Source organism: Suillus plorans, assembly GCF_016647745.1.
Source record: "Suillus plorans strain S12 chromosome Unknown HD556scaffold_7, whole genome shotgun sequence".
NCBI classification, from domain to species: Eukaryota; Fungi; Basidiomycota; class Agaricomycetes; order Boletales; family Suillaceae; genus Suillus; species Suillus plorans.
Genome location: NW_024537391.1, coordinates 8,581 through 35,817, shown reverse-complemented (window position 1 = coordinate 35,817; position 27,237 = coordinate 8,581). Strand labels below are relative to the sequence as shown.

Here is a 27,237-nt window from a genome sequence, read left to right as displayed (position 1 = left end):
CATAAGACATTGGCATCAGCTGCACTAGCACTGGTAGTGATTGGATGCACAGTCAACGGCGATTGCGATCGTCATCATTTCGAAAGCCTGAAGAGGCCTGGAATGTAGTTCCGGTCACTTGAAAGTCGACCTAATAATATACTAGGTTGATTAGCAAGCCGTTTTGAACGGGTCACCGCTCATAGACATACTTGGAACTGCTTGGAATTTGTCTAAACTCTGTGTTAGGGAAAGCCTCATGCACATGAGTCATGCGTGATATCCTGGGAGGCTCTGAAGACGGCGGCCTTTGTGAATTATGAGGAACCGAGCTGCACTGAATGTGCTAGAATTTCTGATGGCATCAATATCACTGTAGGTCAATTTACGTGTTGTGACGTGTAAGATAAGGCAGAATTCAAGCAGATAAGTCAAGGTACTCCGCGATTGGTCTCCAAAACGTTGCAAGGAGTGCGACACCAAACAAGTGCAAATGGTCCTGCTGGCTGCTTGAAGCGAATAGCAGGCAACGTGAACTGCGACTATGATACTACAAGTAACAATTATGACAGAAGTATAGAATATCGAATGAGGTCCGTTTAAGAATATAGGCCATGGAACGAACGTTGGTTACCGTCTCAGTACTCTTCGGTGCGGTAAAATCTCCACAACCTCATCGTCTTCATAGGTTGGGTCTCCATCTTCGTCATCTTCATCATCGTTATACGATCCGGGATAATCATAAACTGGTGGCACGTAGGAAACGATAGCGCCTTGATAGCGTCTTGTACGATAAGCGGTTTCTTTTGGCTTTACCATTAGTGCATTCGCTTGGGCGATTCTCCTCCATTTGCTGTAATAAGAGTACGTAAACGAACCAATGCGATCAACCGAATAGATTTGGGGAGCTTACTCGTGACGCTTCCTCCACTCTGTTAACCTGTCTCCCTTTTCTTGCCATTCTGATTGTCCGCTGACGGCAAGAGCACGGATGTATTGCTGGACTACGGCATCAAGGGAATAATTGGGAAGAAGTGGTTTGAACGTTGACAACGCAGCGCGGCACACTGCACATGCCGGAGACGCTTTCTGTAGTAGCTCATAAAATCCGAACTTGTCCTAAAATAGAATATCTTACATTCTGGGATATCCAGCCTTGGGCGCATTCTCCGCAGCAGCTATGGCCGCAAGGATTGCATAGGTGCGCTGCTACCCTAAAGAAGAACGAGATCAAATACTGCGATGCAGCATGGAAACACTCACATGACATCAAAGCATCTACAATGTTTTTAAGACATCATTTCGCAGGCGAGTAGACCAGGTACCAGTACGCACATCGGACACATAATCTCAGTTTCGAATCCCTCGAGTATTTTGTTTGCTGTATCATGGCTGTCTTCGGCACTTGTCTTGCCTTTTTTACTGGCGGGCGATGTTTGCGGTGACGACGGTCCACGCTTGCGGTCATCTAGACCTGTACATGGTACGAGTTGTGTTGGTTCGCGCGGAACTTTTAAACTTGATACTCACAAGATGAATGGTAGTGGGTTTCAGACATCATGTAGATGACACAGCGGATACATAAGAGCTTAAACCATCGTCGGCTTTCAATGAAACGTACCAGCGCGAGCTGTTGAGTTGACATCATCTTTCAACATGCAACGACTAAAAATATGTGGAACTCACCACTAATCAACTGCTGAGCAGTTGAAGGAGAGGCTGTATGCGTCGAGTTGAACATAGGGGTTGTGCTATTAGTTGACGATTGACTGACCTCCGAGTTGAGATTGACCATGTGCAAACTGTGCTTCGAGAGCATCCAGAGCGGCAATTGTTGACTCATCTATCTCGTCGTCGCAGTCATATTCGGAGGGTAGGGAAGACGTAGATGATTGCGATGGGGGCGCTGGTACGATCACTGTGGGAGGAGGATCATCCAAAGGGCTGATCGAAGCTGGGAGCGGAATTTCCTGAAGACCTGGGACGTTACTCAAGTCCAACTGTCCGATATCGTCTGGAAATTCGTCGTCACTATCTGCAGGTTGTTGTGGCATTGGTGAAATCAAACTTGGACTTGGATGTGAAAGCTTGAGGACACTTACTCGCGAACTGCACGTGATAGTCACGTGATTCCGATCGTCTTGTTGGCAACCATAGACAGATATTACCTTTTCCTGAGTCTGGGCAGGGCTGCCGTGCTGGCTGACAGAAGCATCAAAGTTTTTTTTTTTTCGCAAGCGGACAAATTTGACCATGGGTTAAATCGATTTACGGGTGTATTTTTGGGGATGTTAGTTGCTTCCAGCTAGTGTACATGTGGGGGGGGATGTGAACAACGTGTTTTTTTAGTCCAAGGCTAGACGACTCTGGTTCCGGTTGGTTCCTTGAGGCATTATCAAGGGTCTTACGAGGTCCTACGATATACGGAATTAGATTGATAAAAATAGAATTGCCAAGACCCTGCCATTGTCAAAATTAGTACCTCCGTTTATTTCGTCAGCACGTGTCTACAGCTGTGGAGCCCATCCATCCCTCATCCCTCAACGCTCGGGTGGATAAAATATGGGAAACGAAGCAAGTACTAGCGTTGTCTGCATGTTTGAACACGTCGTCAGATTCTCATTCAGATTTAGAATTCTTCGGGTATCCGAGCCTCACCTTAGGCTTGGCATTCTAATTATACCAGACTTAAAGATAGAATTTTGGACTTGGCTCACCTACAAAAAGTCTGCGGTTGGCGCCGTTCTAACCCATTCGCTACAAGACGCTTAACAACCCACCTAAATGAATTCTGGCCCTCCTTACCCAACACAAGACTACTCTCGTTTGCCCTACCATTCAATCGAGGCAGACTACAGGAGACTCATCATGTCCAGTTCACAAATACTAGAGCAGGTCAGTTTACTCAAATATATCCTCTCCCAGATGAAGCTCACAATCACTCAGGCACCACCACCTAGCCTCAGAGAAATACTTGGGGCATACAAATCGAAAGGCGACGGTGACAGAGATATGCTCATTGCCATGTTAAATGCAAAGAGCGCCGAAGACCAGGTAAGCTTTCTCGTATCTTACCTGGTCTCCTGTTGACCCCTTTACAGCGACTCGCATCTGTCGCTTCCTTGCACAGGACTCTACTTGAAATGTCCGCAGCGGATGCTCGGCATACAAGCCCTTCACCTCCCTCTCATTCCTTACCACCCGCAGCACCTTACTCAAAACATGGGCTATTTCCAACTGACATGACCAACGGACGTGTCTCCCCTCAACAATTGCCTGTGGTCAGAGAACCACCTCAACCCTGTCAACCACCTCGAAAACGCCAACGCTCCTCTCGCTCCCCCTCATCACACTACGAATTACGCACATCTCACACATCCTCTCGCGACTTGCCACCGTCGCCATATTCGTCTCGGAGTGATTCCGAGGAGTACTCGCCGCGCTCCAGAGCATCGATGGCGATAGGGTCATTGCTCTCCACCGGTCCTAGCAGAGATGTTCCAGAGGATCTACAAAATCATTCAGAGGGTACCCAACACACGTCCCAACACATATCTTCTGCTTCTGTTGGAGTTTCAGTGTAGCTACTGTACAAATTTGCTTCATTACTTATTGTTTTCATTGCGCTGTATGGTTAGCATTACTGTTTGTCAGAGTAGGCTCTCGTAATCTCTCACCTTTTCCTGCCCCTTGTGGGACCCGCTGTTGTGATTGGCAGCAACTAGCACCAACAAATGGCAGTGAAATGACACGTCTGGGCCGGAACTAGTGACCAAGATAATGGAACCAGACGACGCCAAGAACTTATTTATAAATGCCCAGTTATCTTTGGAGCTTAACTCTTTTGCTTTTGACTTTTAATCAAAAATATTCATCAACGAGTGAAAATAACCAACCATAGTTGGGAGTCCCACCACGCGCATGTTAGGTCGATAATAATAATGCGTTGCATGGCCGAGCACACCGAGATGGTGAAACAACTTGTATTTCGTACTAAGATCCAAACTGGCGACGGCAACGTATGTCTGTGCCTCTGTGGCAAATCCTGTGCGGCAAATCCTATCTGATACTAATCCAAGCTGGCTTGGTGTCGCACGTCTAAGTAATCCGATCTGACAGTGACACCCGTGAGTTAGAACATGATGAATTTAGCACCTGGGTAGCTGCTAACTCCAAATACTGGGTGAACACGCACATATTATTAGGCTTGACATGATAATACCCGGCAACAGTGTTAAATATTTCTCGGAGGCGGGTGCTCAATTCTAAAACGTCGTTTTTGCTGTTCAAACTTTTCAAACATGGGTACGGCACTGATTGCCGACGCTTGTGTTCTCTTACTAATCCTTGTTTGGGACCGCGGTGACATTCAGGCTGCCGCTTGGTCGGAACACTGCATTGTCAACCTTAATCAAATCAACCAAACGTTCTTTCCAAACTGCCGTCAATATACCTCGTGCATGGCAACCAAAACATGATTACATGGACATAGTACTGTAGAGATTTGACACTTCGTCATGTACAGTATGGAATACAGTCACACTCAGTGTCACAGTCCTTGTGACCTGTGACCATACAAAAAATAGCTTCATGCAAACTTAGATCTGACTTTGATCAATGATTACTAACAATTCTGCATAAATATTGAGGTAAGCAAAACTCTCTCACCCCCCTTATTATTAGATGCCATTTTTGTGGCATTTAGGTCTTATTTGGCCAACTAAAATTCAATTGAAATTTGAATTTGCATTCGATCATGTGACCTTACATCTGCCCTGACATGTTGAACATATATATGTGCTTTAACTGTTAATTGATAATTGATAACAACTTTACAATGACCACTACAACAATGTGCATGTACAAGAAGACCACTAGGGATCTGCACAGGTATGGGTAGTGCTTGTAGAAGTAGCTGTAGATCTTAGAGTAGGATTGGAATATTATATTTGACTCCAAAAACTATCTGAAATATCACTACAGTATATATACTATGATATGCTAAATGTAAGTACCTGGTCCATGCATGTGTAAGTGCGTACTTGTCTATGGTCTGCGCTATTGATGACAAATCATATCTGTCTCAGACATTACTGGCTATTCGTTGTTCCCTACATTATTCATTCCTGTACATATTACTAAGCTTTCTCTCCTGTGCTTGTACTTTCATCATCATGCTGTAAGTCTAACACTCCCCCTTGAGCACAGCTTACTTTCATCCCTTCTTTCAATCTTTCCAATCTCAGCTTTGGCAGTGCCTTTGTGAAAGTGTCCATGAGGTTATTGTCTGTCAGTACATACTCCAATCTAATTGTACCGTTTTCAATTACTGACTGAATAAAATGATAGTGTATGTCGATATGTTTCATTCAAGCGTGAAACTTGTTGTTCGAGGCAAGTGTACACCCCACCACTGAATAGTGGTCATACCTGCCGAGGGAGCGGCCTCAATGGTTTCGATATAGCTTGTGAACTCAGCCCTCCATGGTTTCGATGGATCCCCGATGGACGCGGCACCTGGTTCTGCCTCGGAGTCGTCTTCGGAGTCACTCTGAACTTCCCGAATGAGTTTCTTGAGGCCACCAACCTTACTTTTCGTAGTTGCAGGCTGCGACAATGCAAGTGACTGATTGAGCTCATTGTAGTGTTGTTCGAAGACGTTCTCGGCACAAGCAAGCACATCATCGAGCAAATTCAATGGCCAGTGCTTTTTGAAGTATGCGAGTTTGGCTGTTGGATCAAGTACTAGTATGGTAGAGTATGTTAGAGTCAGAATGATTGGAATAGAAAATGACGAACACATGGCAATAACATAGGCAGCAGTGTCTGTAGTTTTCTCATAATATTCATCTAGCTTCTCTGCTGCTGCCTTGAGTGCGCCGGCAAACGAATATACTTGGGCCTTTCCGCTCGTGAAGACCATGATTTGTGAAGCATCTCCAGTGCAGGAATTGCAAGATGGAGAGTTGATCCTCGATCGGACGAGAAAGCTTGCTGTGCCACGTCGGCATATGAAAGAAGGTCCGTGAACTGGCCAACCCGTGTCCACTCCGCAGATGTCAATTGCAGAAAGTCGATTTTGGCACGCTTCGATAAATTTTGCTCTTGGCGTCCCATTTCATACACGAACGTATCGACATGCTGTAATGGCAAGTCAGAGTAAGAACAAAAAGGTGTGGTGGTGTATCATACCTGCTTGTTGCAATCGGCACGATTAAGCATAATGTAAGTCGAAGACCAGCGGACCTTCATATCAATTAGTAGTTGTGTTGGCAAAGAGACACCTGCTTTTGTCTGAACAGTTCTATATAGCTCTTTCCGTTTCACCGAGGAACGTTCTTTGACACAGATACTGCAGACCAGACCAATCTCGTCACAATTGACCCTCTGAGCTAGATCCGGTTCGTGAGCATGCGGGTTATGGGGGTTGTAGTGGGGTGCCTTGCTATAGGTACTGATGAGTCGTTGTGTGCCAAGATTAATAACATGCGCTAAACAACTGTCAGGGTTGTTAGCAGTTCCATCAACCAAATCGAAAAGACTTACTTTATCTTGCATTGACGCCACGGGAAATCTTTGTGGTACTTCGCCTCGTACAACTTCGAGAATTCCTGCAGCATGGTACTATTGTTTGCTGCATTGTTGCATGTGACGTGGCCGATCTAGGTCGAGATATAAGCACAGTCATTGAGGAGGTGGAATTTTTACTGACTTTGTGTGCAACACCAACACGATCAAGCACCTTGAATAATGCACCCCCTAGGCGCTGGCCATTATGGGCATTATTGAGCCGAGTAAAGCCAAGTAATGCATTCCCAGGTACCCATTGCATCGGATCGTTTTCTTCGATCCAGTGTCCAGTGACAGCAAAATAACCATCCGAGTTATTGGCCTGCCATGTGTCACATGTGATATTGATTGCACCGCTGACGGATTGGCTCTAAAATTGTGTCAGATAAGAGCAGATACTGTGAAGAATGGTACATACATTCAATTTCTTCTTGAGTCTGGTCAAATGGTTCTTGAAAACACGTATGATTTCAGCACGCGTGGCCTTTCGGCCTGGAATCTTGACACCCTGTGTAGCACGCGAGGCAACATCTATCATTTCTTTGAACTTAGGGTGCTCAAGAGCCTGTATGGGCTAAATTCTGTTAGTTTACAGCCGACAATATCAATATAAATGAGTCTTACCTGATCTGTGGCGACAAGCCACTCAATTGCAGCTTTTCTAAAATTCTGGTGGGTGTAAGGGATGGCGCGCTCCGACAATTTGCGCTCAGTCAAGTGCGCATCAATCATTTGCTGTGCTTGTGTGGCTTTCTTTTTCTTGGCTGCGATGTCACCTGGCAATTTAGATGTGAAGGCGTTGGCCTTGGCCCATGTACGGTATTTTCCCTATGGACATTTAGATCTAGTACATCAACAAATAAATAAATGAGAACATACAGCAAATTTGGCTTCTGCATGACGGCAGAGGGTTGACGTCTCGTTTACAATGGTACATTGAGCCCTAAAATATGTAGTGTTAGTGATGTAAAGACATATGCAAATGATGTGACAACGTATGGACAAACTTTGCACTTTCGATGTTTCTTGACCTTGCCGTTAGTGTGAGTGCACTCCAACGGTTGACTGAAGAATTGGTCGATGTCGCGAGTTTTATCCTCGCGTGTGGGAGATTCATCGATGATGGGCTGGACATCAATATCTGCAAGAATACTGTCTTCGTCAACATCTTCTTGAGCTTTAGCAGCTTTCTTGTGACGGACTCATTTGCCTGACGATGCTAGGTCAGGAAGGTACATTATCTTGCAGATAGACTTACACTTTGGATTCATCCGTGCATCTTCGCGTTCGTCATCACCAGATATCTCATCTTCATTGATTTCTTCGACACGTGCCCTTTTGCTGGTGGTTTCAGATGCGGTGGTGTCGACATTCGGTGCAGGAGCAGATGGGATGGGTGCTTGTGGTGGTTCGGTGGCCGGAGGATGGGTGTCATCAGTGGTGCGCTTCAATGCCTCTGCAGCACGAAAGGCGTTGATGGCTCTTGTTTGAGAAGGGAGAGCTGCCTTCTCGGAGTGCTCCAGGAGTGCAGCAGTCGGTTTGACTTTGCGCACTGGACGCACTACACGTGGCTCATCATCACTGTCTGTATGGACCATTCCGACCATTAGATTTTTTCAAGTTAGAGCAAGGGTAGCGACGTACCAGTACCATAGCCATGAATACCTTTTATCCCACTACAAAGGATCAAGATCGTGATGAAAAAGTATACTTCAAACACAAAGCAACATGAGATAGAGTAACATTGACGGTGCGAAGCACAAAGATGGGCAACTCACCTGGGTTTCTGACATATGAAGTGTTTGTTGGATTTGCGGAAGAGACTAGAGTAGTAATGGTTAGACAGATTTAGATATAGTAAATAAACTTGTACCTGGTGTCCGGATGTCCATGGAAGTCTGTAACAGACGATTTGACTCCCTAAAGTAAGGATGCATTGATGTCGATGATGGATGCACAGGGACTAAAGCCGTGGCCTGAGCCGCCAGCTCAGGCTTCTCAACACGTCAAGCCGGGCCCTGGGCCGTGGTCAGGCCCTGACTTGGGCCCAGCTCGGCTCGGCCTAATCAGGCTCGGCTTGGGCCGGCCCACGGCCTGAAGCCGGGCCGTGCACATCACTAGTCCTGTCGTATCTATCCCCACTAGGTGCACAGTTATCTGTTTTCACATTGCTAACACTGTAGACCTCGTTATTACATGTCCGCAGTACCACATGTCTTATTACATAGGACATCGGACCCGAAAATTACCGCCACTACTTTCGCCTATAGCACTCCGAAATTCTACATAGACACTATATGTTTTACATACCTCCTACTTACTTATTTACCTTTCTACCTCCAAGTAGGAGGAGGTCATTGGTTATTTGTAGTTCTTTGTTGAAATCTGCAATATCATCCTTTCATTATCCGAAAACACTCCGAAAACACTGACAGTAATCCGCCATTCACTATCCCCAACATTCATTATATTCCCGACACTAATCCAACGTAACCCGCTAACCCAAAACCCCAAAAACATCAGACCTGAAGTTTTTACCTTCAGACTCGTAATTATACCTTTGGACTATCTTCCTTTTCATATAACTAATTATTCTAATACCTTACAGCGAACCCCTCATGTCGAACACACTTGTCTACAAGTATAGCAGACTAGGCCGTGCAAGACCACAACATTTGTATATTGCTGGTTACTTACTTCGTGAAGTGTCCAGCAATTGTTTGTCTCATTACACCGGGTGGGGGGTGTTCTGATGTATCACTGATTGAGAGAGCCAAGCAAGATCTGGCATGATACTGAGCTAGAACTGCCAAAGTGCCACGCTTCCCAGTGTCTTGGTACCAGAGAAAAGTGGCTAGAAACATTGAATGAGCACAATTTCCCCTGGACATCCGTGATTAGCTCACTTGAAAATAATCAAATCAACAAAGCGATTGGATGCTTCCAAATTGGTACAGTTGATATCCCTGGGAAGCTTATGATGTGCCAGAAGAAAAGGCAAAAACATGGAAGCCATGCTGAGAGGAAGATGTCCACGAAGGATATTCACTGTAGGTATAATCCTATCCAAAATGGTTCTACCAAGGGCGGTATCTGTGGCAGGTACATTCAGCAACAGTACAATAATTTTGAGAATGGTACTTACTGGGGTCAGGCTGTCTCAGAGTGGTGCCTAATTGCCAAGGCAAATTGCCTATCATTGAGCCCACCGTAGTCCTAAGCTCTAGGCCAGCAACCAGTGGGTTTGGCCTTTTCTTCCAGCTACCTTGGTTCCTCCTGTTCAGGTGCTTTCTGTCATATCCCGCGTTCCGGACCCAGACCAATCACGCAATCATCTCCGGACTTCCGGATCCAGTCAGCTCCTATCTTCCGTGCCTTTTCCCTTTGGTATTTCCCTTATCAGTTAGTATGCTTTATTTTCCATCCCTTATTCATTTCCGTCTTCATTTTACTAAGTTCCGATAGACTAGTGATAGTTGTCCCACATGCTCTGTCCATAGCCTCGCATAGCCTCGCACTGCACTGACTGTTTCTCTGTTATGTCCTCAGTAGTATATAAACCCTGTACAGTCTCTGTAGTTCCTTAGTTTGAATATTATCTTAGACTCTGCTCATTCCCTCCTCCGTCCGACTTGAGTCTTTCCTCTCGTCGACCTCTGATAGTCTTAGGATTGACTCCTATAGACTCAACACCTCCGCTCTACCTCTGGTAGTCCTCCGCTGTTTCCTTTCTAGTTTGGACATCGTCCGGATTAGCCTTATCACTCGTTCCTGAATGTCCGCCGGAATTCCCGCGCATCGGACATCGTCCGACAACCTTTGGACATCGTCTAACAGCCTTCGGAAGTTAGGGGCACATACTCGGGTAAGGGGCGCAGCGCATGAGCTGAAGCCAAGCCCTTCGGATTCGACCCTTGAGCATGTTCTTAACAACATCGTCCAGCTTAAATGAGAAATTAGTATACTCCAGCAAAATATGAAGTTCATACCTGGGGAGCACTCTCTTGATCTGTCGCCGCACTACTCTCACTTAAATCACCATCAACCGCCAAAACTCTCTCGGCCACTTGGTCATCTTCATTGTGTGAGTGCTGGAATTCGAAATCAGTTGGCAGCGCAGTCGCCACTTTACAAACAGGATAAAATTACCTTGGAATGGCTTCCGCAACCCTTTCGAGGCGGTTCTGGAGCAAGAGGATTTGCAGGAACATTCGGATCAAGGGATGTATTACCCTTGGCTTGGTTGGTCTGTGTTGGGGCATGCAAGATGGTGCCAATTTTCTCCAGCTGAGTGTCTCTACCTCCCTTCCCAGCGCCTGGACGTCCTGAACATCGAGGATGTTGTGACTCATCCACTTGATTGGTGGTTGACCCAGCCTGAGCACGCACTCTCTTCACCACACCTTCTTGCCCTTCAGGTGCTTTGAGGTCAGAATCCGTAGCTTTCTGCTTTGTTTTCCTTTTCTTGGGGCTACCTGGCATGAGTAAAGAAGGGGGAGAGATGAACCACAACGTCAACAATTTACAGATACTTACTTTTAAATCTAGCTCCCATTGCACCTTGAAAAGCGCTTAAAGATAAAACATCATACACAAGCACACCAAATGTAATACAGTGCAGCACAGACCATGAATGGGGTTGATGAGATGTAGCTGAGTCTACGAGTCCACTTCGAAGTTGAGTCAAAATGCAGTAGGCTGAGAGAAAATGCGTAAAAAACCTCCTTGCGTCGAACTCATGAATATATAGCCGAGTATGTTTGAATGTGGGTGGGAATATCTCCAGAACAAAGTTCAATTGTACACGTAAAAGGGGTATTGGCTACTAAGCAAGGCACTTAACTTGAAGAATGATTACTTATGTCACCCCATGTTGTAGTCCTAGTGTTAAGAACATGCTCAAGGGTCGAATCCGAAGGGCTTGGCTTCAGCTCGTGCGCTGCACCTCTTACCCAAGTACGTGCCCCTAACTTCTGAAGGCTGTCGAACGATGTCCGGAGGGCGTCGGGTGATGTCCGGAGTCCGATGTCCAATGCGCGGGAATTCCAGCAGACGTTCGGGAACAAGAGATAAGACTAATCCGGACGAAGTCCGAACTAGAAAGGAAACAGTGGAGGACTACCAGAGGTAGAGGTGGAGGTGACAAGTCTATAGGAATCAATCCTAAGACAAGCAGAGGTCGACGAGAGAGAAACTCAAGTCAGACGGAGGAGGGAATGAGCAGAGTCTAAGATGATATTCGAACTAAGGATGTACATAGATTCTACAGGGTTTATATACTACTGAGGATTTAACGGAGAGTAAGCCAGCGCAGTCTGAAGCTATGCGAGGCTGTGGACAGAGGGTATAGAAAAGTCAAACACTAGTCTATCGGAAAATAGTAAATGAACCCAGAGATTAGAACAGAGGAAAATAAAGGTGGAAATGAAATGAGGTATGGAAAATGATATAGTCTAACTGGAGTAGGAACGTACAAAGGGATAAGGCATGGAAGTTAGACGCGGGTTGGATCCAGACATAGATAGATGTCGGCCAGATCCGGACATCTGGAAATGAGGTGTGTGATAAGTCCGGGTCCAGAATGCGGGATATGACATCGACATTCATTACATTCCTGACGCTAATCCGACATAACCCGACGAAACACGCTAACCCAAAACCCGAAAACATCGGACCTGACGTTTTTACCTTCAGACTCGTAATTATACCTTCAGACTTTGTTTCCTGTGCTTCGGACTATCTTCCTTTTAGTATCACTGATCATTCTAATACCTTACAGCGAACCCCTTGGGTCGAACACACTTGTCTCGCAAGTATAACAGACTAGGCTGTGCAGACCACAACATTTTATATTGCTGATTACTTACTTCGTGTAGTATCCAGCAATTGTTGTCATGTTACAGCGGTAAGCCTGATATCTTGGCCTTTTTTTTCCATAGCAAGGGAGGGTTGGGAGTGCACACATTGCTATGACTGGGCATGCTACATAGTCTCTCCGTGCTTGACGTGTACGTTCTCTGTGCTCGACGTGCAGCTATGATACTGAGAAAGAAGCCTGTGTTCTGTTTAGTATCCTCCCTGTTCAATCGTACAACTCTCAAAGATTATTCGGGTAGCTGCATTTGTAAAGCTATGCCCTATATAAATTTTAATGGTAAACGAGCCTCGATTTTCACCTCCTGCCGTTCACTTCTGACCACCTCTATCACTATGTCTGAGTTCCCCCCTGTTGATGTCCCCTGCTTCTGTGTCTACTGACCAAGTTGGTTCAATTCCGTCTCAAGCAGATCAAACCCAGCCGTGTTGCACATCTTGTGCTATCTGTAGTATGTGATATTGTCATTTAATTTAACCTTGTGTGCTTGACTGAGGCTGGTATAGACTGCATCCACAGCAGGCACATTCAACTTCAACTTGACAGCTTCAAGCCTTGCAGGTGCTACAGGGAAGGTATGTATGCCGGACTGCTGTGGTGAGTATGTTTCAGTTCTATATGAATGCTACTTATATTCATTGCTTATCAGTTGATCTTGTCGTGCGTTCGGTTCTGCATCTGCTCTGCCTGACCTGATGACATCCTCATCTTTACGCCATGTCATTTATCAAATCATGGTTGAAGAAAGCACTCACATTGCTGATGAAAGGGAGGCGGCTTGGCATGCTATGGTGGAAGAAGTTGCTACTCAGGATGATAATACCCAGTAACGGCTTTTTCAAGTTGTATCTACTTGCGTGAGGGAGTTGTAGCATACATCATGCACTTATACTTGCACTTATACTACTTTTTGAATCTGATTTGGTGCACAAATTTATTGACCGCATTGAATTCTAAGGATGAGAATGAAATGTGCGCTTGGTGCCTTGTCTGCAGGCATGAGTTACGGTTCATTAAGTGTGCTTGATTCTAATGATAACCTGCCCCTGTGTTTTAATATAACTAGTCCATGAGTTGATACAAAGAAACAGATAGCAGCTAGATTATTCATCAGTAAGTACTAACTTACTACTACAAGTCGACACTGCCAACACTCTGAGCAATTAAAAAACAGATAGATCAGCAAACTACAATGGGCTTCTAGTACTAAGCTCCTAGTACAGAGTGCTCTGTAGGAGCTGTGCTAGAAGCCCATTGTAGTTTGCTGATCTATCTGTTTTTTAATCACTCAGAGTGTTTAGTGGTGGCTAGATTATTATCATGGTATTTAAATGCTCAATCTTTGTGCCAGTGCTTGAAGAGTGCTGTGCTCAACTCACTGGCAGGAGTGGCTCACATAACTCAACGGTAAGTTGCTACTTACTCGGTGTAATAACTACAAGCTGTTGATGCAGAAACTTTGAGCAATTGAGAAACAGACAGCGGTTCTATTATTTACATTCCATCAACATAGAAGAACTGATGATAGTGCGAATGAGAGTTGAACATTGAACATTGAACATTGGAACCAGTGTACATTGACTCGGAGTCTCGGATTCCTATTACTACACAGTCTGTAACACTGATAGTTGCCTGCACATGATACTAACTATCAATTACTAGTTAATATACTATCACGACACCCATTCAAGGAAATACTCTTGCAAGCTGACATGTGGCATGCACAAGTTTTGTCTTGATACTACAACTTACAAGGATCCATAGGACCACTGCCAGCAGAACATAGTAAGGCTGTAACCCATTTTGGCCATTCTTAGAAGTTCATAACACGTACGTGCTAATTTATATGCTTTCAATGTACATAACCTGGCAGTCTTGAATTTTTCACTCCTGCACCTTCATACTCACCAACATAGTCTTTGTGCCATGTTTCATCCTATTGATAAAACCTGGATGGTTGCTCAACATGAACATCACATACAATATTACGCACTGTATATTTATTCTCAAATATTCATGTTGCTGACCTCGAATAACAACGCAACAAGACACAGGGAACGAATAAAACGCCAAGCGGAACATAAACACAAGCATTATCAGAGAGAAAACAGCACAGCATCTCCATGGGTGATGTCCCGTTCTGCAATGTGTAACATCGCTAATGTTCACACTGCAGCACGACACTTGGAGATTGTATCCAAGTTGTCAAAGATGCCAAAGACGAGTTCATGGGTACAGTCAGCTCACCGCATCGATACATCGAGAATGTTGTCCATAAATTCATGAAAACTTTACCATGTGAACCCGAAGACTTGCGTCCCAGGTCAGGTGACATTGTGATCATAGAAAATGCCCTGTCATTATTAGACAAGATTTACTCCACGGCTCACTTAGGGATGGATACCATAGAGGAATTGTGCGGAGTATGTGTAGAGTGGCATGCTGCCAATGGAGTTTGTCTGGCTGTACTGGCTGTTCCAACTCACCTCGAGGATGTGTTATGCTTGGCCACATGTGCTGAATTGGTGGAGGCTGCTTTGTTTGGTGAGCTCATGTACCAGCAATCATCTTAGCTACATTCATATACCGAGCTTTCATTGTTCTTGCTTCGAAGTATCCGAGAAAACTTTCATTGAGAAAATGATACCATTTGGACAGTGAATACTACCGAGTGATCAATGTGAACAATACCAATATAGCAAGCGGCTAAGCATACAAATCTAGCGGCAGCGCAAAGTCCCAACACATTTTGTCGGTGGGGAGATATCGCACATGACGGAACACTTACATGTGCTAGTCCGATTCCTAAGATGGCATTAGCAAATACTTGGTAGAAAAGAGAGTGACACATGAGTTCTGTGTAGCCGAGGTCGATGATGTGCGAGTTTCAATCAATCGTTCCATTACCCATTGAACATCAGCAATGGCAGCAAGCCACGATACATTATCGATGCATTGGTCTTGACAAGCCTTGCCCCACCAATTGAGAGCACCGATCACACTGAGGAAGCCATTCTGTCCCAGCTTGTCAAGTTCGTGCCAGGATCCTGCTATCTCTCGGCTAGGAAGTAAAGTTGGTGAGTCAAGGGGTGCAGTTATGACCCTCCATGTAGGCTGCAGGGCGATCCACCATGCCCAGAAGTCGGTGGAATACTTACTAAGATCAGGCAGGGGTGGTATGCCTGACCTTGCACGTGCAATCCACCAGCCTACAGCTTCGGGTCGGTGCTTTTTGCCAAGTGAATGCGCTGGTCCCCTGCTGCTCATGAAAGAGGAGGATTGTTCCAGACAAACAAAGGCTGACAATAGCGAGGTATATTGAGCCGGAAGAGAAGGTGCATGAAGGTATACATGAGAATCCAAAAACCATTTGGGGCAGTCCGGAGGGAGTTCAGCTAGCCAAAGGTCACCCTGATGAAGAAAATGTACCAAGGCAGGCTTACTGTCAACATGATCGGATTCATTGCTTTGGTAGCTCACATCAGCCTTATGTATTGATAAAAGCAATGAAAAAGACGCACTTGGAAGGCTGGGGCTCAATGTCATTGCTGGTTTCCATGTTTGCATTATTCACCTGACAGTCTGGAAGATATATCGTTAAAGCCATTCACTCAAAAGTAACAGAACTCACCTCCAGTAGATGGAGACTCAATACCTTCTGTGTCAGCAGCCTCGTGCGATGGCTCAGGATCTGGGTTGGTATCTGAGTGTGATGGAGGTACCAGCAGATCAACATCACCATTGCTGTCAATGTTGTTGTCTGTGTCGGCTGGGTTGTGTTGGTCATGCTTGTCGTTGTCTTCATCATTGATACCAGCCACGTCATCGGCAGAGTACGTGGATTCCTCGCTGCTATCAGAATCTGACTCCGAGTCCGAATCGAAGGAAGACTTCTTCCAGGATTTCGGCATTGGCTTCAATTTTGAGCCCTCGGCTGCTAAATCATCATCAGAATCGTCCTGGTCTATGGTAAATTCGGCAGTGACATCCTCTGGTAGCCGACTGGCTTGAATCTGCTCCTCAGCTTGTTGTATTGCCGAAAGCTGTTAGCATAAGAATGAAAATAAACATGCATTAGACCTACAGTAGCACGTTGTGAGGTAACGGGTGAATGACTTGGTACATTGCCGAAAAGTGTTCTTGTCGAATCATTGCCAATCAAGTGGCTTCAAGCTGTTGTTCATGCCTTCGTGCATGCTGAAAGAGATACGTCAGCTTGTGATAAAGTGAAATAATGAGGGTCTACATTATGATTCTGATCTTGCCTTGTGCACGTGGCTCAGGACCGCCAACAAAGAGAGAACAATGCATGCCCATGATCTGGGACATTTCTGAAAGCAAAGGGCCAGCAAAATTTGCCAATCTATCGATAGCGCTATAACTTAAATTGAGCACGAATGTAACAGTGAGGAAATGAAAATACATACACTTGACGTTCAGCTGGAGATGAATGTGAGGGCGCACGCAGTTTCTCTGTCCAAGCCTCTACAGCTGCATCCTTTGTGAGACGCTTATACAAGTCTTGCGTTTTCTGACTTGTTTTGAGGAAGTGTTTTCGTGTGATCAAGTCACGAAACATTGCAAGATTCTTCGACGGGAGACCAGCTTTCTTCCACTGCTTATGGAAGTCCTTCTTGACGATGTCGTCAAAGTGGTCTTTGGACCAGCATTGGTGGGGTTGAAGAGCTTTTGGCTTGGTTTTCGATAAACCAGAGAGCTGCACTAAGTACCAGGCCCACTCATCATTCTCAGGTTTTGCGTGTCTCTTGAATTTCTGTGTTTTTCTGGCTCAGTAATCCAGCCATGCGTGTATACTCTAAAATATGAATGTGTTAGTGTAATGAAAACATATACAGAAACAAACCTTTCGCATGGCAATGACTTTGCGCCGTTTTTGCTCGATCTCAATTTCACAGACCGGATCAATTGGCAGATGTATGAGAGGATTATATGGTGTGTCGGGATCCTCCGTTACCTTCAGTCTCCAGGGAAAACACTGAAAGTAGCCATTGATGACCGAATCAAGCTGTTCTGAAGCCTTTGTGGAGCCTTCAGAGAGAGATGTGGAATACAGTGGGAGTTGGCTATTCAAAAACTCCAAATGAGGACCCTTAGCCCAGTTCCATTGCAGCTTCTTGACATATGCGTCAGGATCATCGGCATTAATAACAGGGGCTGCAGCCTGGGATTGAGCTGAACGGCCAGATGGTGGGGGCGAGCTACTATATGAGTCATTATTATCTCTACAACAGAAAGATTATTCATTTATTTGAAAGGATCAAATGATCACTTACTCCATGTTTTTATCCATGCAACATTTGCACTTTCTCGAGTCTATTCCTGGGTTGATGAAGCGAAGCGACAAAAAGTGATGACAAATACCCAACCATGACAAATGAATAAACGAAATGTGAAACCGTCAAGACAAATATGTGCAAAGAGAAAATAAAACCATGACAAATGAATAAACGGAATGTGAAACCGTCAAAACAAATATGTGCAAACAGAAAATCAAACCATGACAAATGAATAAACGGAATGTGGAACTGTGACAAATGCCCACTCAAGGCAAATGTGTGCAAACAAAAAAGAAAACTATCATGGCACACAAATAAACAGAAAACCAACAAATATATTGCTGGGTACATCCCACTGGCACTACAATATTCTAACTCTGCTAGAACCCACCGATAGCCAACAGCTATGCAAACGAGCCCCCTGGTACCTGCCAGACTATTTGACAAGTCATATTCTGGCAGCTGCCAGGTCAGTTTGGTCAAAAACTACAATATAGGCTGCTTATGTAGTTCTCTTCCGCTTGGGCTGGGGCGCAACTTCCATCGTCCAACCCATCCGACCTATTGTCGCATGACGTTCATTTATTTGTGAATCCGTATCATTACCCTCCAATTGATTTGCATTTCTCTTTTGCGGGAGCGCTGCAATGACTCTCCTTGCAAACAGAAGTTCAGGGGAAGGCTTGTTCTTTGGAAGCATGTTGAGGTGCGTTTCCAACAGATCAATGACCTCCTGGAAAGTGACTGTACTTGATGGTCCTTTGTTCCTGATCAACTTGTACCAATCATTTGCAAGCGGGAGTAGACTGGTGAAGTAGGGGTGGAATTGTCATTTGAGCTTTTGTGCATTTGGGTGGAAAAAAAACGAAGTCTTCTCATTGGTGGTGTCTCAGAGCATGTTGGTAGACCATTGGTGCAGTAGCCACTCTTGACTCCTATCAGCTGAAAGGTCACGTCTAACTCCGAGGGGACCCCTGAATTTGATGCAGATGCATATGAAGACATAGAAAAGGGATTTGAGATCGTCATGGTAGTGGTGTAGTATAAGAGGGGGGGGGGAGTTGCAGAGGACTGCATTGCGAGCTTTGCCTTCCAGCTGCGAAGAGATGTCACCTGGTCACCAACAGCCTCTGAGAGCTGCCATAGAAGAGAACAAGACATGAATGGCAATGTACCCTGATGATTGCTGTGAGCATATTCATCCTTTCAGCAATAGAGTGGTACTGACCGTCCCACCGATAGCATATTTTCGACCTGCAACAATATGCACGGCGAATTCCCAATTGATCAAGGTTCCCTGACCCCCATTGCCATCATCCCAGATCATAGCATTGTTGAGACTACAGTCATGGTGAAGAATTCCCCGTTCCTCAACTGCTGTCTGTTGAACTGAGAAATATGTCAGTGTAATGTAGAAGATGAACCAGATATAGTACGCACTTTTGACAATGTCTTGAAGAGCGCCTACTAACTCTAATTTGGTCCGGAACGCATGTAAAGGTCGCTCACAGGGCTTCAGAACCAAATGCAGATGTGTACGAGAGGTACCTTTGATACTTTCAAAAACCTTGTATCGATAGCTCATAGTTTCATCGACTTCCCCAGGTGCAACCTCGACAAGCCAATATTCGACCAGTTCTGGTATGCCATGGACCCCTTTCATCTCATGCAGCATGTCGACTTCATTCAACACAGCATATTTACCCCCAAGAACCCAATGGTCCTTGATAATGTATTCTTCGTCGTCTCTCCTGGCTAAGTAACAGACAGTGCCTCGACCGACGAGCCCCTGGCTAGAGAAGATAAGTTCAAGGATGTCGTATGCATGGTCATTAACTGTGATCCTGCCGATTGGTTCTGAAAAGGGTTGGTGAAGAGGGTCTTCAGGTATTTCTATCTGAGGAGGGTCCATAGGGAGGTTCAGCTTTGAGTGTGAGGTCTTCGCGTCTGAGTCAGACTCGGACTCGGATGCATCAATATCCATATTTGGTACAGTGCCTTCGGTTGCACCGTTCCATCTGGGGACCATGCACTTGATTTAGTGCGAATTTGTTGTCTAGTAGAAGGGCGGAAGAATTGGGGTTTCAAGCTGGGCAGGACAAAGAGTCTTGGTGAAGATACTAATGGAGGGATCATAACCAATACATTCAAGATGACCAAAGATGACACTCGATAGGATATGCAGGTAACGATTGGGAGCCTTGTTGATATGGACAGGACACGTTACGATACCACATGCATGGTCATACATATGGACTCGCAGTTTGTGGTATTCGTTCGTAAGGGAAAAGGGTAAGACAAACCACCTCCAAGGCTGGGGCCTCAAGAGAAGGTAGGCCTTGTTGTCGAGTGTTTTTCCAATCGTACTTGAAGGTGTGTATGGCTGTGATGTCAATTCGCAAACAGCTTTGATGGTATCCCAACAAGCCTCTACGTCATCCAACAATGCAAGGTCAGGCTTCCGCAATACTTTATCATCCTTGACAGGGCATGTGGAGTTCCGTGAACTCCATGTATGAATCACTGTTCCGCTATTTGCTGCCATGATCTGTGCTCACTTCTTCTGGGCAACAGCACCACACATAGCATTGAAGAACGATGAGAAGATATCCTCCAACGTCTGTGGTTTTTGGCTGGTGTCACTACTGGTGGTGTCTACCAGAAGGTGCTGTTAAATTGCTGGGCCCTCCGAGTCGCCACTACTACCCCCACTCTCAGACTCCTTGTTCGCCCCACTATCCTCTTCTCCATCTCCAATCTCTTCGAGTTCAGGTAACTTATTGATGCCAGTTTTACGATGTGATCTGGGAAGTGCCCAGTTCCACCTGCGGCTGGCTTCATCATATAACGGAACCATAGACTGTTCATCAAGGTGAGCAAATTTAACGTGAAGTCTGGTATCACGATAATGAATTTTATGTAACAGAACCTGGAGCTCTGTGGCATCTGGGACTTCAATAGTAAATGTCCTGAAAATCTGCGACAACAAATAACCAAGAGACTGGGTAGAATCACCTGGTTCTTCCTCCTCTACAATCAGATGATTGAGCTCAAGATCGGTGAGTTTGTCCATCATAGGCACATCACTGACACAGGGAGCTGACATTAGTTATGCTAACTTCATTCCAAAGTCTACAGGTTTGCTGTGATCTGCAGGTGCCATGACTGGGTGAAAGTGTAACAATGTCATTCAACAATGCAGAATCCTAGTGAGTACATGTATCTTTTAGCCTACAAAAATGGTACTGATGAAGTATGAACACAGTGCAAGTTCTCTACTCGGATAGAGCAAAAAAGGTATTTTTGGTCCAAAAATAATTTAACCAAAACTCTGTTGCATGCTCTAAGCTGTTGTATGCGGTGAGACATGTGTCCACAGTGGCGCCAAAATGGGGAACAAGGTGGATAGGCGCTCTAGGCTGAGAGACCAGAATGACATCGCCCATCCGTGTGCCATTCGAGCGTTTTGCCCTTTTCAGTGTATGGAGCTGAGTGGTCAGAACACATTCACTAGAGATATCAAAATGTTGGACATAAGTTAAGAACTGATCGTCCCATGCCCACGGCATCCCACTTCTGGCAATGGGCCGAATGACAAGCCTAATTTGGCCAATGGAATGCCCTTTGGGTTATTTTTTAGCTTGGTGAGTATCACCCTCAAAGACAGAAAGAACACACCTGAAAGGCCACTGGTAGGCCAAGAGTGCCCTGAGTTGGTTTAAATAATGGCCATATCATAACGACCTAAAGTCCATGGGCCACGAGGTGGTGCGCAGTTGAGCGTTTGCACTGGTAGAACGTTATCGGGATCATGAAAATCAGTCTCCTGCAGAAGAATTTTGAACCACACTTGAAAGTGGTCAAATGGAAGCTGAGTGTCATGTGTGGATCTTCTAGGACCGCTTATTGAGTGTATGTGATTACCATAGGTTGCCTCACGGTGAAGGAAATCTGTGATAGCTGGTCATAAGTCTGGTAGGCAGAACATGATAGCAACTTCATCGACAGTGGCATTCCTGATGGATGGATCATAAGAAAGGTGAAGAGCGGTGCACCCAATGGTAAAAGAACGTAGTGGGACAGGTAGTGATCTGATTTCCTTGTGCTGGAGTATTTTTGCGAGTGAAAAGTGATTCATGATAGGACGTGGTTGTGCGGGTATTTGAATTGAGGACAGCAGCTCTGCAGGAAAGTCATTCATGTCATCATCGATCTTGTCATCCTCCTCAACAAGTTCATCTCCAACAACTCCCGGGTCTTCCCTCTGCGAATGATCCAAAAGGCTAGTGGCAAGCTCAAACTGATTGCATTTATTGGCACGGTCGAGATAATGACAGATTTGTGGGTCATAGTTATTATTGTTGGTAGATCTTGCTGGGTCTTTGACCACGGTGATGTGCGCATGCTCAGTAACATCCACAGACCACTGTGCTATAACTCCAGAGTTGCGAATGCTAGGAACAATATTCTGCATAAGCTCGAGTTTTGGGATTTGCCAATTGTTGATGACTTTATTGCCTTTATTGCCTTTTCCCTGATGAAGACCAGCAGCGATGATTGCATGTTTGTTCACATGGAACTCACTCAGTGCAGCTGTAATGCAACCAAGATCCTTGTCATCAATACACAGCGATTGCACAAGATAACGAAAGTGCATGAGCGCGTGTACAGCAACAATAACTCCAGCAGGTCCTGCATCTGCACTGGCTGCAATGATGGATTGTTGAACGTCTTGGTGACAATGACCTGTAACCTGCTTAAGTTTGGAGATACCTCCGTGAAAATGTCGATAACCAGTGGTGGGCTGTATAACCGAAAACCGAAAATCTATCTTGGACCCTCCCACTGCAAGGATAATCCACTGCACATCATGGTCCAAAAACTGCTTATGAATGTGGTGCAGTGATTCAGGTATGAGAAACCGGGATGGATCCGCTAGCAACCAGTCCGACCAGAATGGTTTGTCTATGCCATTCAGGCGAAACTTCTGCGCCTCGCAGAAAAAGGCCTCAATATCATTTGGATGAGCGCATGAACGCACCATGTCCAGTTGCACAAGAGTTTTTGATTGTGTCTGGGGTTCATGTTGGAAGGGATCCCCAAAATATTTGTACATTGCCATAGTCACTGGGGACGTCTTTCCACCAACACATGCCAACATCATGGCTTCTGGCATGTCAGCAATATAACTAGCGAGCATCGTGAAACAGTAATGGCTGTGTCCGAGGGGATCGGACAACATGGTACCATTTTGAGCAGCCAACTTGAGAGGTTCTAGTACAATGTCCAGGCAATGATGAATGAGCCGGTCTTGCAACACACCTCTCATTCATTTATTTTTGTGGATGAATTTTGGGACTGGAAGTAAGGCAGCAAGAAGGAAGGCGTTTGAAGATGATTTTAGGTGTATGTCCATATGAATGTTGGCGAGGCTGATAAGGAGAGGATGCGCAACGCGGTTGCCTGACAATGCAGTAATGCATGTCTTGTCCAAGGATAGAATGGTACCGAGGAGAGTTGCACCATGGGGAAGTGCAGACTACAAGAACACATGAAGCAATGACTTCAGGAGAGACTGAATCACATACCTGCATCTCCCAGGCATGTTCGCCTGTCATCCATTCAGTATATATCCGAGAGAGCTTCTCCACTGTGTGATACACCTTGCGAGCCATGTAGTCTATGTGATTGTGAAATAAAGGATGGTTGAATAGAGAAGCAATGCATTCAAGTGGATCCCGCCAGTAGAGAACTGCTGGAGACTTTGTGGGGTGTGACATAGGAATAACTTGAGACTTCCAACATGGACCGCTAGGTAATGATTCAGCTCAACCTCATAAATCTTTTGATCATTGATCTAAGTGTTCTTTGAGCTAAGCTGTCATGATGATATTCAAATTCAAGACTTACAATATCAAGCGCTAGGAAATCATTGATTTGCACCATGCTCAAACCCGAATGAAGAAGCCATAATGCAAGCTGCCATTCCCTTCGATCGCTGAATGGATAGTATAGATTTTTTTTTACGATAGATGCTGTTTTTGTCTGCATTGAATAGGCTTAGAAATGTGTAGCCCTCCTCAAAAGCCAGCAGGGGCTGTGGAAAGTAGTCGGTAACTACCTCATCCCGAGTTCTGCTGTGTCCAGATGCCTCAAAGTCCAAATGCCCTCCTTCAGTTCTCAAATCATAGAAACTTACATCCTCTCCTTGTTCGTAAGAGGGGCCTTCGTCAATAGTATTGTCCACTGCCATGGGATCTTTGGTGAGTGGTAAGGTAGAGTTGAGTTGGATCAGATCGTCTAGCCAATTATTACATCCAGACCATGGTTGGCTCATATGATGAGCGACAGATATATGGTTCCGAAATTCTTTTCTGCACGACGGACAATGAGCTGGGGCCATGACGGCACGCTGGTACTGATATCTAAGTCACAGACTTAAGAAAAGCAAACTTGGTTTTCGATGTACATTTGGTATTTCCCAGATGCCTGCCTTACATTGTCTGAGTCCCTCCATGTTATCCTCATCGCTAAAGTTTGACATTACTACTTTGCGATCACTATCAGCACTTGCTTCCTCCTCCAATAATCCTGCTCATCATTCTTACACTAAGCGCAACAATGATTCTAATGTGGAAATACCTGCCAGTGGCGGTATGTGCGACTTATACGGAGTCCTTGAAGCTGTCAATTCACTGGTGGGTCTTCGTTTCTCATTTCTATCATCTATATCACACCTTACTTTTCAATAGTCCAGTGCCCATGAACCAACTGACTCTGAAGCCAGCCTTGTACTTGATCTCGTAAGAGCAAAGCGAGATGTTTTCCGAGCACAGAAGACACTCACAGACTGTGTGCTACAGGAGAATGAGGTTTCCACGTGTCTGCTCAAGTTTCAAGCAGCAGCTGTTGAGAAGAAAATTGATGAGACAGACATAAGGCTGGGATGCATGAGGATTATCTTTAAAGATCGCAGTTGGTCCCACGTCACATCCAGTCATCCACCACAAGGACAAGGTCGGTCAAGTGTGCAAGGTAAGTCTGTGCACTCTCTTGTAATATTGTTGGTCTTGATGCTCTGCTCAGGATTGAAAGTATCGCAGGGCTGGCACCCAACAATTGTTCTCGATTAATTGATATTCGGAGTCATGTTGTTATCATCATATTGTGTTATGCTGTCATCCATATATTTGATATACTATGTAGTATGCAAGGCTTATGTTTACATTGTCTTCAATGAAAATTTTATATGTAACCAATTTTCATATATCAGCGTGTTTGTTTGACGAAGTCAGACTGCGGCAAATGTCAAGGTTCTACTAGTACGAGTAATGAGTATATACTAGTAGGAGCCTTGTTACTTGAGTGCTTTATTGCTATCAATTGTGAGTCTGTCCAAACTGTGAGTGCTTTATTGCTGTCATTTGTAAGCCTGTGTGAGCTGTAGAGCCCTGTGGCTTCCTGTCGCTAGACCTCAAATTTGCGACCTCTGTGGGAAATTTGTAGTTTACTGATGCTCTTTCCATATTTCGGAGACTTCATCCAGGTGCTAGACTCGCAGCAACAGCTGATCTGTTATCGTGCTGAATATATGCTGTCTAACTAGTGAGTCTTTTTGATAATGTTCATCAATTTTCTTCAAGTCTTCTATTTCAGTAGCAGTTGGTATCAAGCTGTCTGGCTTCACAACCTGGCCACTTGTATTTGTCCCATATGGGACTGGCTTCATAATTTGACCGTCTAGGTACCACATCAAACCTCGAGTGCCGATCACTGTCTTCGCCCTTTGTTTATATCTGATCCAGTTCAAGCCATCTTCAGCAAGCTGGAGTATATTGTAGAGTGTGGAGCTGGAGCTGGGGAGCATGGTACTATCTGTAGTCGAAGCAGGGCTCATAACCTGTAGAAGTAGCTGTAGATCTTAGAGTAGGATTGTAATATTATATTTGACTCCAAAAACTATCCGAAATATCACTACAGTATATATACTATGATACGCTAAATATAAGTACCTGGTCCATGCATGTGTAAGCACGGACTTGTCTATGGTCCACGCTATTGATGACAAATTGTGTCCATCTCGGACATTACCGGCTATTCATTATTCCCTACATAATTCATTCCTATACATTGTCTTCTTACTTGAGGTGTCTTATATAAAAGTGGTCACAAGGCAATGACACCACAATTAAACTTTTGATAAGACTAGATGCTGCCAAACAACCTCAAGTTCGTGGTCTACAACTTTTCTTCTTTTGTGGTAGACAACACATTGTTCATGGGAGGTTACCTGCTATACAGCCTGGTGGTGTGATTCTACCTAGAACAGTAGATGTTCTACAAGAGAAATCTAACTTTATCTGGCAAGACAGATAATATAGACTTTGTAGAGGAATATCTAGCCTTTCCTATGGCTAGATGGAAAATACTTGATACAAATAAGTCTCTCTAGTCTTTTTTGTTGACCAGACAGATAAGTGATGTGAGGTGCGTACTGTTGTGCAACTGGTTGCAACTGGATGTAGCAGATATTGCTAGAATTTCCCCTGCCTAAATATGAAAGGACTTATTGATGGGAAATAGAAAGATTTGTATGACCATGCGATACAAATCAAAGATGCTGATTTGGACTCCTTTGAAGTAAAGTACAAAGGATGTATCCAAAATAATAGGATGATAGTCTATAACCAACTGTGTGTTATACAACTACAATAATATAACGGATGCGTACAACTACAAGTTATACGATTTGAAAATATGTACACAGATAGTCCAACAAAGGAATCTGCAGGCACAGATAAATGGCGTGACTTGGTACTCCTAGTCCTCTGAAATGTATATCAGATGCACACTAGACAGTATAGGTACAGTCAAGAAAAGAGTAAACTGATCTCAGAACAAGTCTAGTTACTTGGTCTGCACTTTCTGGCTAACACAAAGTGTCAATGTCAGAGAAAGTAGAAGAATGTGAGGGGGGATTTCCTTCAGATATTTGACAGGAAAATAGATTCTTGTATTTTTGGGTGGAGATTGGTTCTCCTTTTATACATAAGATGAGCAAAACTATATAGTACCAAGAAATAAGATTGAAAAGAGGAATGACATCAGAATTGCATCATAAATGACCTCATTGTGGAGCAATATGGAGCATTTGTGGAGCCAAGTGGAGCGGAATATTCTAGCATCTAATGACATCACTGTGACATCATGGGTGACATCAGGGAAACCAACAGAATAGGCTAGAACTATCTGTGGAGCTATGTGACATCATTATGACATCATACCTTGCTGGTACATTTTATGAAGCATCTGGGATGTCAATGAATCATATACATAAAGAAATGAAAGAAAAACATAGGGAAGATAAGGTAGGAATAATCATAAAAGAAAACAAAGCAAAACATGGGCTTTTTTGTTAGGGTTTTTGTAGGCTTTTAACTTTTCTCATTGGTTATTTGTAGTCAAAGTAAATAAGCCAAAAGTTAGGTAATAACCTAAGCTTTTGTGTACCTATTA

At 44.6% G+C, this 27,237-nt stretch overlaps 10 protein-coding genes across 10 annotated transcripts; 1 reads left to right on the top strand and 9 right to left on the bottom strand.

Moving 5' to 3' along the window:
• Positions 1-405: 405 nt before the first annotated feature.
• On the bottom strand, positions 406-2,366 carry HD556DRAFT_1336741 (uncharacterized protein). The gene is made up of 8 exons (XM_041301917.1): positions 1,754-2,366; positions 1,666-1,698; positions 1,601-1,609; positions 1,315-1,447; positions 1,243-1,257; positions 1,118-1,193; positions 893-1,068; positions 406-832 (listed from the first exon to the last, which is right to left on the bottom strand). The coding sequence occupies exons 1-8, from the start codon at positions 2,232-2,234 to the stop codon at positions 610-612; spliced, it is 1,146 nt and encodes a 381-aa protein (XP_041164798.1). The 5' UTR covers positions 2,235-2,366; the 3' UTR covers positions 406-609.
• A 113-nt stretch (positions 2,367-2,479) lies between these two features.
• Positions 2,480-3,947, top strand: HD556DRAFT_1336726 (uncharacterized protein). Its single transcript, XM_041301916.1, has 4 exons — positions 2,480-2,874; positions 2,926-3,033; positions 3,081-3,826; positions 3,876-3,947. The coding sequence occupies exons 1-3, from the start codon at positions 2,764-2,766 to the stop codon at positions 3,561-3,563; spliced, it is 702 nt and encodes a 233-aa protein (XP_041164797.1). The 5' UTR covers positions 2,480-2,763; the 3' UTR covers positions 3,564-3,826; positions 3,876-3,947.
• A 1,679-nt stretch (positions 3,948-5,626) lies between these two features.
• Positions 5,627-5,839, bottom strand: HD556DRAFT_1203851 (uncharacterized protein; the record flags this gene model as incomplete). The annotated part of the gene is made up of 2 exons (XM_041296427.1): positions 5,627-5,724; positions 5,779-5,839. Coding segments are annotated over 2 exons (159 nt in total), but the record flags the coding sequence as incomplete, so codon positions are not given.
• Positions 5,840-6,919: 1,080 nt separating this feature from the next.
• HD556DRAFT_1228709 (uncharacterized protein) lies at positions 6,920-7,479 on the bottom strand (the record flags this gene model as incomplete). Its single annotated transcript, XM_041297246.1, has 3 exons — positions 6,920-7,123; positions 7,174-7,377; positions 7,429-7,479. Coding segments are annotated over 3 exons (459 nt in total), but the record flags the coding sequence as incomplete, so codon positions are not given.
• Positions 7,480-9,463: 1,984 nt separating this feature from the next.
• HD556DRAFT_1205054 (uncharacterized protein) lies at positions 9,464-9,788 on the bottom strand (the record flags this gene model as incomplete). Its single annotated transcript, XM_041296453.1, has 2 exons — positions 9,464-9,642; positions 9,695-9,788. Coding segments are annotated over 2 exons (273 nt in total), but the record flags the coding sequence as incomplete, so codon positions are not given.
• A 744-nt stretch (positions 9,789-10,532) lies between these two features.
• On the bottom strand, positions 10,533-11,180 carry HD556DRAFT_1304459 (uncharacterized protein; the record flags this gene model as incomplete). The annotated part of the gene is made up of 4 exons (XM_041299681.1): positions 10,533-10,640; positions 10,699-11,024; positions 11,086-11,120; positions 11,152-11,180. 4 exons carry the CDS (start codon positions 11,178-11,180, stop codon positions 10,533-10,535), a joined length of 498 nt encoding a protein of 165 aa, XP_041164793.1.
• Positions 11,181-13,759: 2,579 nt separating this feature from the next.
• Positions 13,760-17,735, bottom strand: HD556DRAFT_1304458 (uncharacterized protein; the record flags this gene model as incomplete). Its single annotated transcript, XM_041299680.1, has 18 exons — positions 13,760-13,802; positions 13,848-13,859; positions 13,923-14,056; positions 14,177-14,215; positions 14,333-14,360; positions 14,418-14,451; positions 14,672-14,778; positions 14,911-14,973; positions 15,012-15,088; positions 15,213-15,250; positions 15,274-15,866; positions 15,946-16,006; positions 16,056-16,467; positions 16,509-16,563; positions 16,671-16,799; positions 16,852-17,198; positions 17,289-17,667; positions 17,719-17,735. The coding sequence occupies 18 exons, from the start codon at positions 17,733-17,735 to the stop codon at positions 13,760-13,762; spliced, it is 2,568 nt and encodes an 855-aa protein (XP_041164792.1).
• Positions 17,736-18,492: 757 nt separating this feature from the next.
• HD556DRAFT_1438366 (uncharacterized protein) lies at positions 18,493-19,705 on the bottom strand (the record flags this gene model as incomplete). The annotated part of the gene is made up of 3 exons (XM_041305837.1): positions 18,493-18,897; positions 18,950-19,110; positions 19,162-19,705. 3 exons carry the CDS (start codon positions 19,703-19,705, stop codon positions 18,493-18,495), a joined length of 1,110 nt encoding a protein of 369 aa, XP_041164791.1.
• Positions 19,706-19,777: 72 nt separating this feature from the next.
• HD556DRAFT_1438365 (uncharacterized protein) lies at positions 19,778-20,827 on the bottom strand (the record flags this gene model as incomplete). The annotated part of the gene is made up of 3 exons (XM_041305836.1): positions 19,778-20,228; positions 20,280-20,376; positions 20,434-20,827. The coding sequence occupies 3 exons, from the start codon at positions 20,825-20,827 to the stop codon at positions 19,778-19,780; spliced, it is 942 nt and encodes a 313-aa protein (XP_041164790.1).
• An 858-nt stretch (positions 20,828-21,685) lies between these two features.
• Positions 21,686-24,265, bottom strand: HD556DRAFT_1304455 (uncharacterized protein; the record flags this gene model as incomplete). The annotated part of the gene is made up of 8 exons (XM_041299679.1): positions 21,686-22,729; positions 22,763-22,995; positions 23,230-23,260; positions 23,310-23,401; positions 23,500-23,578; positions 23,632-23,766; positions 23,921-24,021; positions 24,220-24,265. 8 exons carry the CDS (start codon positions 24,263-24,265, stop codon positions 21,686-21,688), a joined length of 1,761 nt encoding a protein of 586 aa, XP_041164789.1.
• Between the last annotated feature and the right edge of the window lie 2,972 nt (positions 24,266-27,237).

What these genes read in the sequence shown, in the direction of transcription:
- HD556DRAFT_1336726 (XM_041301916.1), top strand. Translation starts at nt 2,764, where the DNA reads ATGAATTCTGGCCCTCCTTACCCAACACAAGACTACTCTCGTTTGCCC. An exon ending in GTTCACAAATACTAGAGCAG is followed by an intron (nt 2,875 to 2,925) that starts GTCAGTTTACTC and finishes ACAATCACTCAG; the next exon opens with GCACCACCACCTAGCCTCAG. An exon ending in CAAAGAGCGCCGAAGACCAG is followed by an intron (nt 3,034 to 3,080) that starts GTAAGCTTTCTC and finishes ACCCCTTTACAG; the next exon opens with CGACTCGCATCTGTCGCTTC.
- HD556DRAFT_1336741 (XM_041301917.1), bottom strand. Translation starts at nt 2,234, where the DNA reads ATGGTCAAATTTGTCCGCTTGCGAAAAAAAAAAAACTTTGATGCTTCT. An exon ending in AAGGCTGGATATCCCAGAAT is followed by an intron (nt 1,069 to 1,117) that starts GTAAGATATTCT and finishes GAGCTACTACAG; the next exon opens with AAAGCGTCTCCGGCATGTGC. An exon ending in GAGTGGAGGAAGCGTCACGA is followed by an intron (nt 833 to 892) that starts GTAAGCTCCCCA and finishes CTCTTATTACAG; the next exon opens with CAAATGGAGGAGAATCGCCC.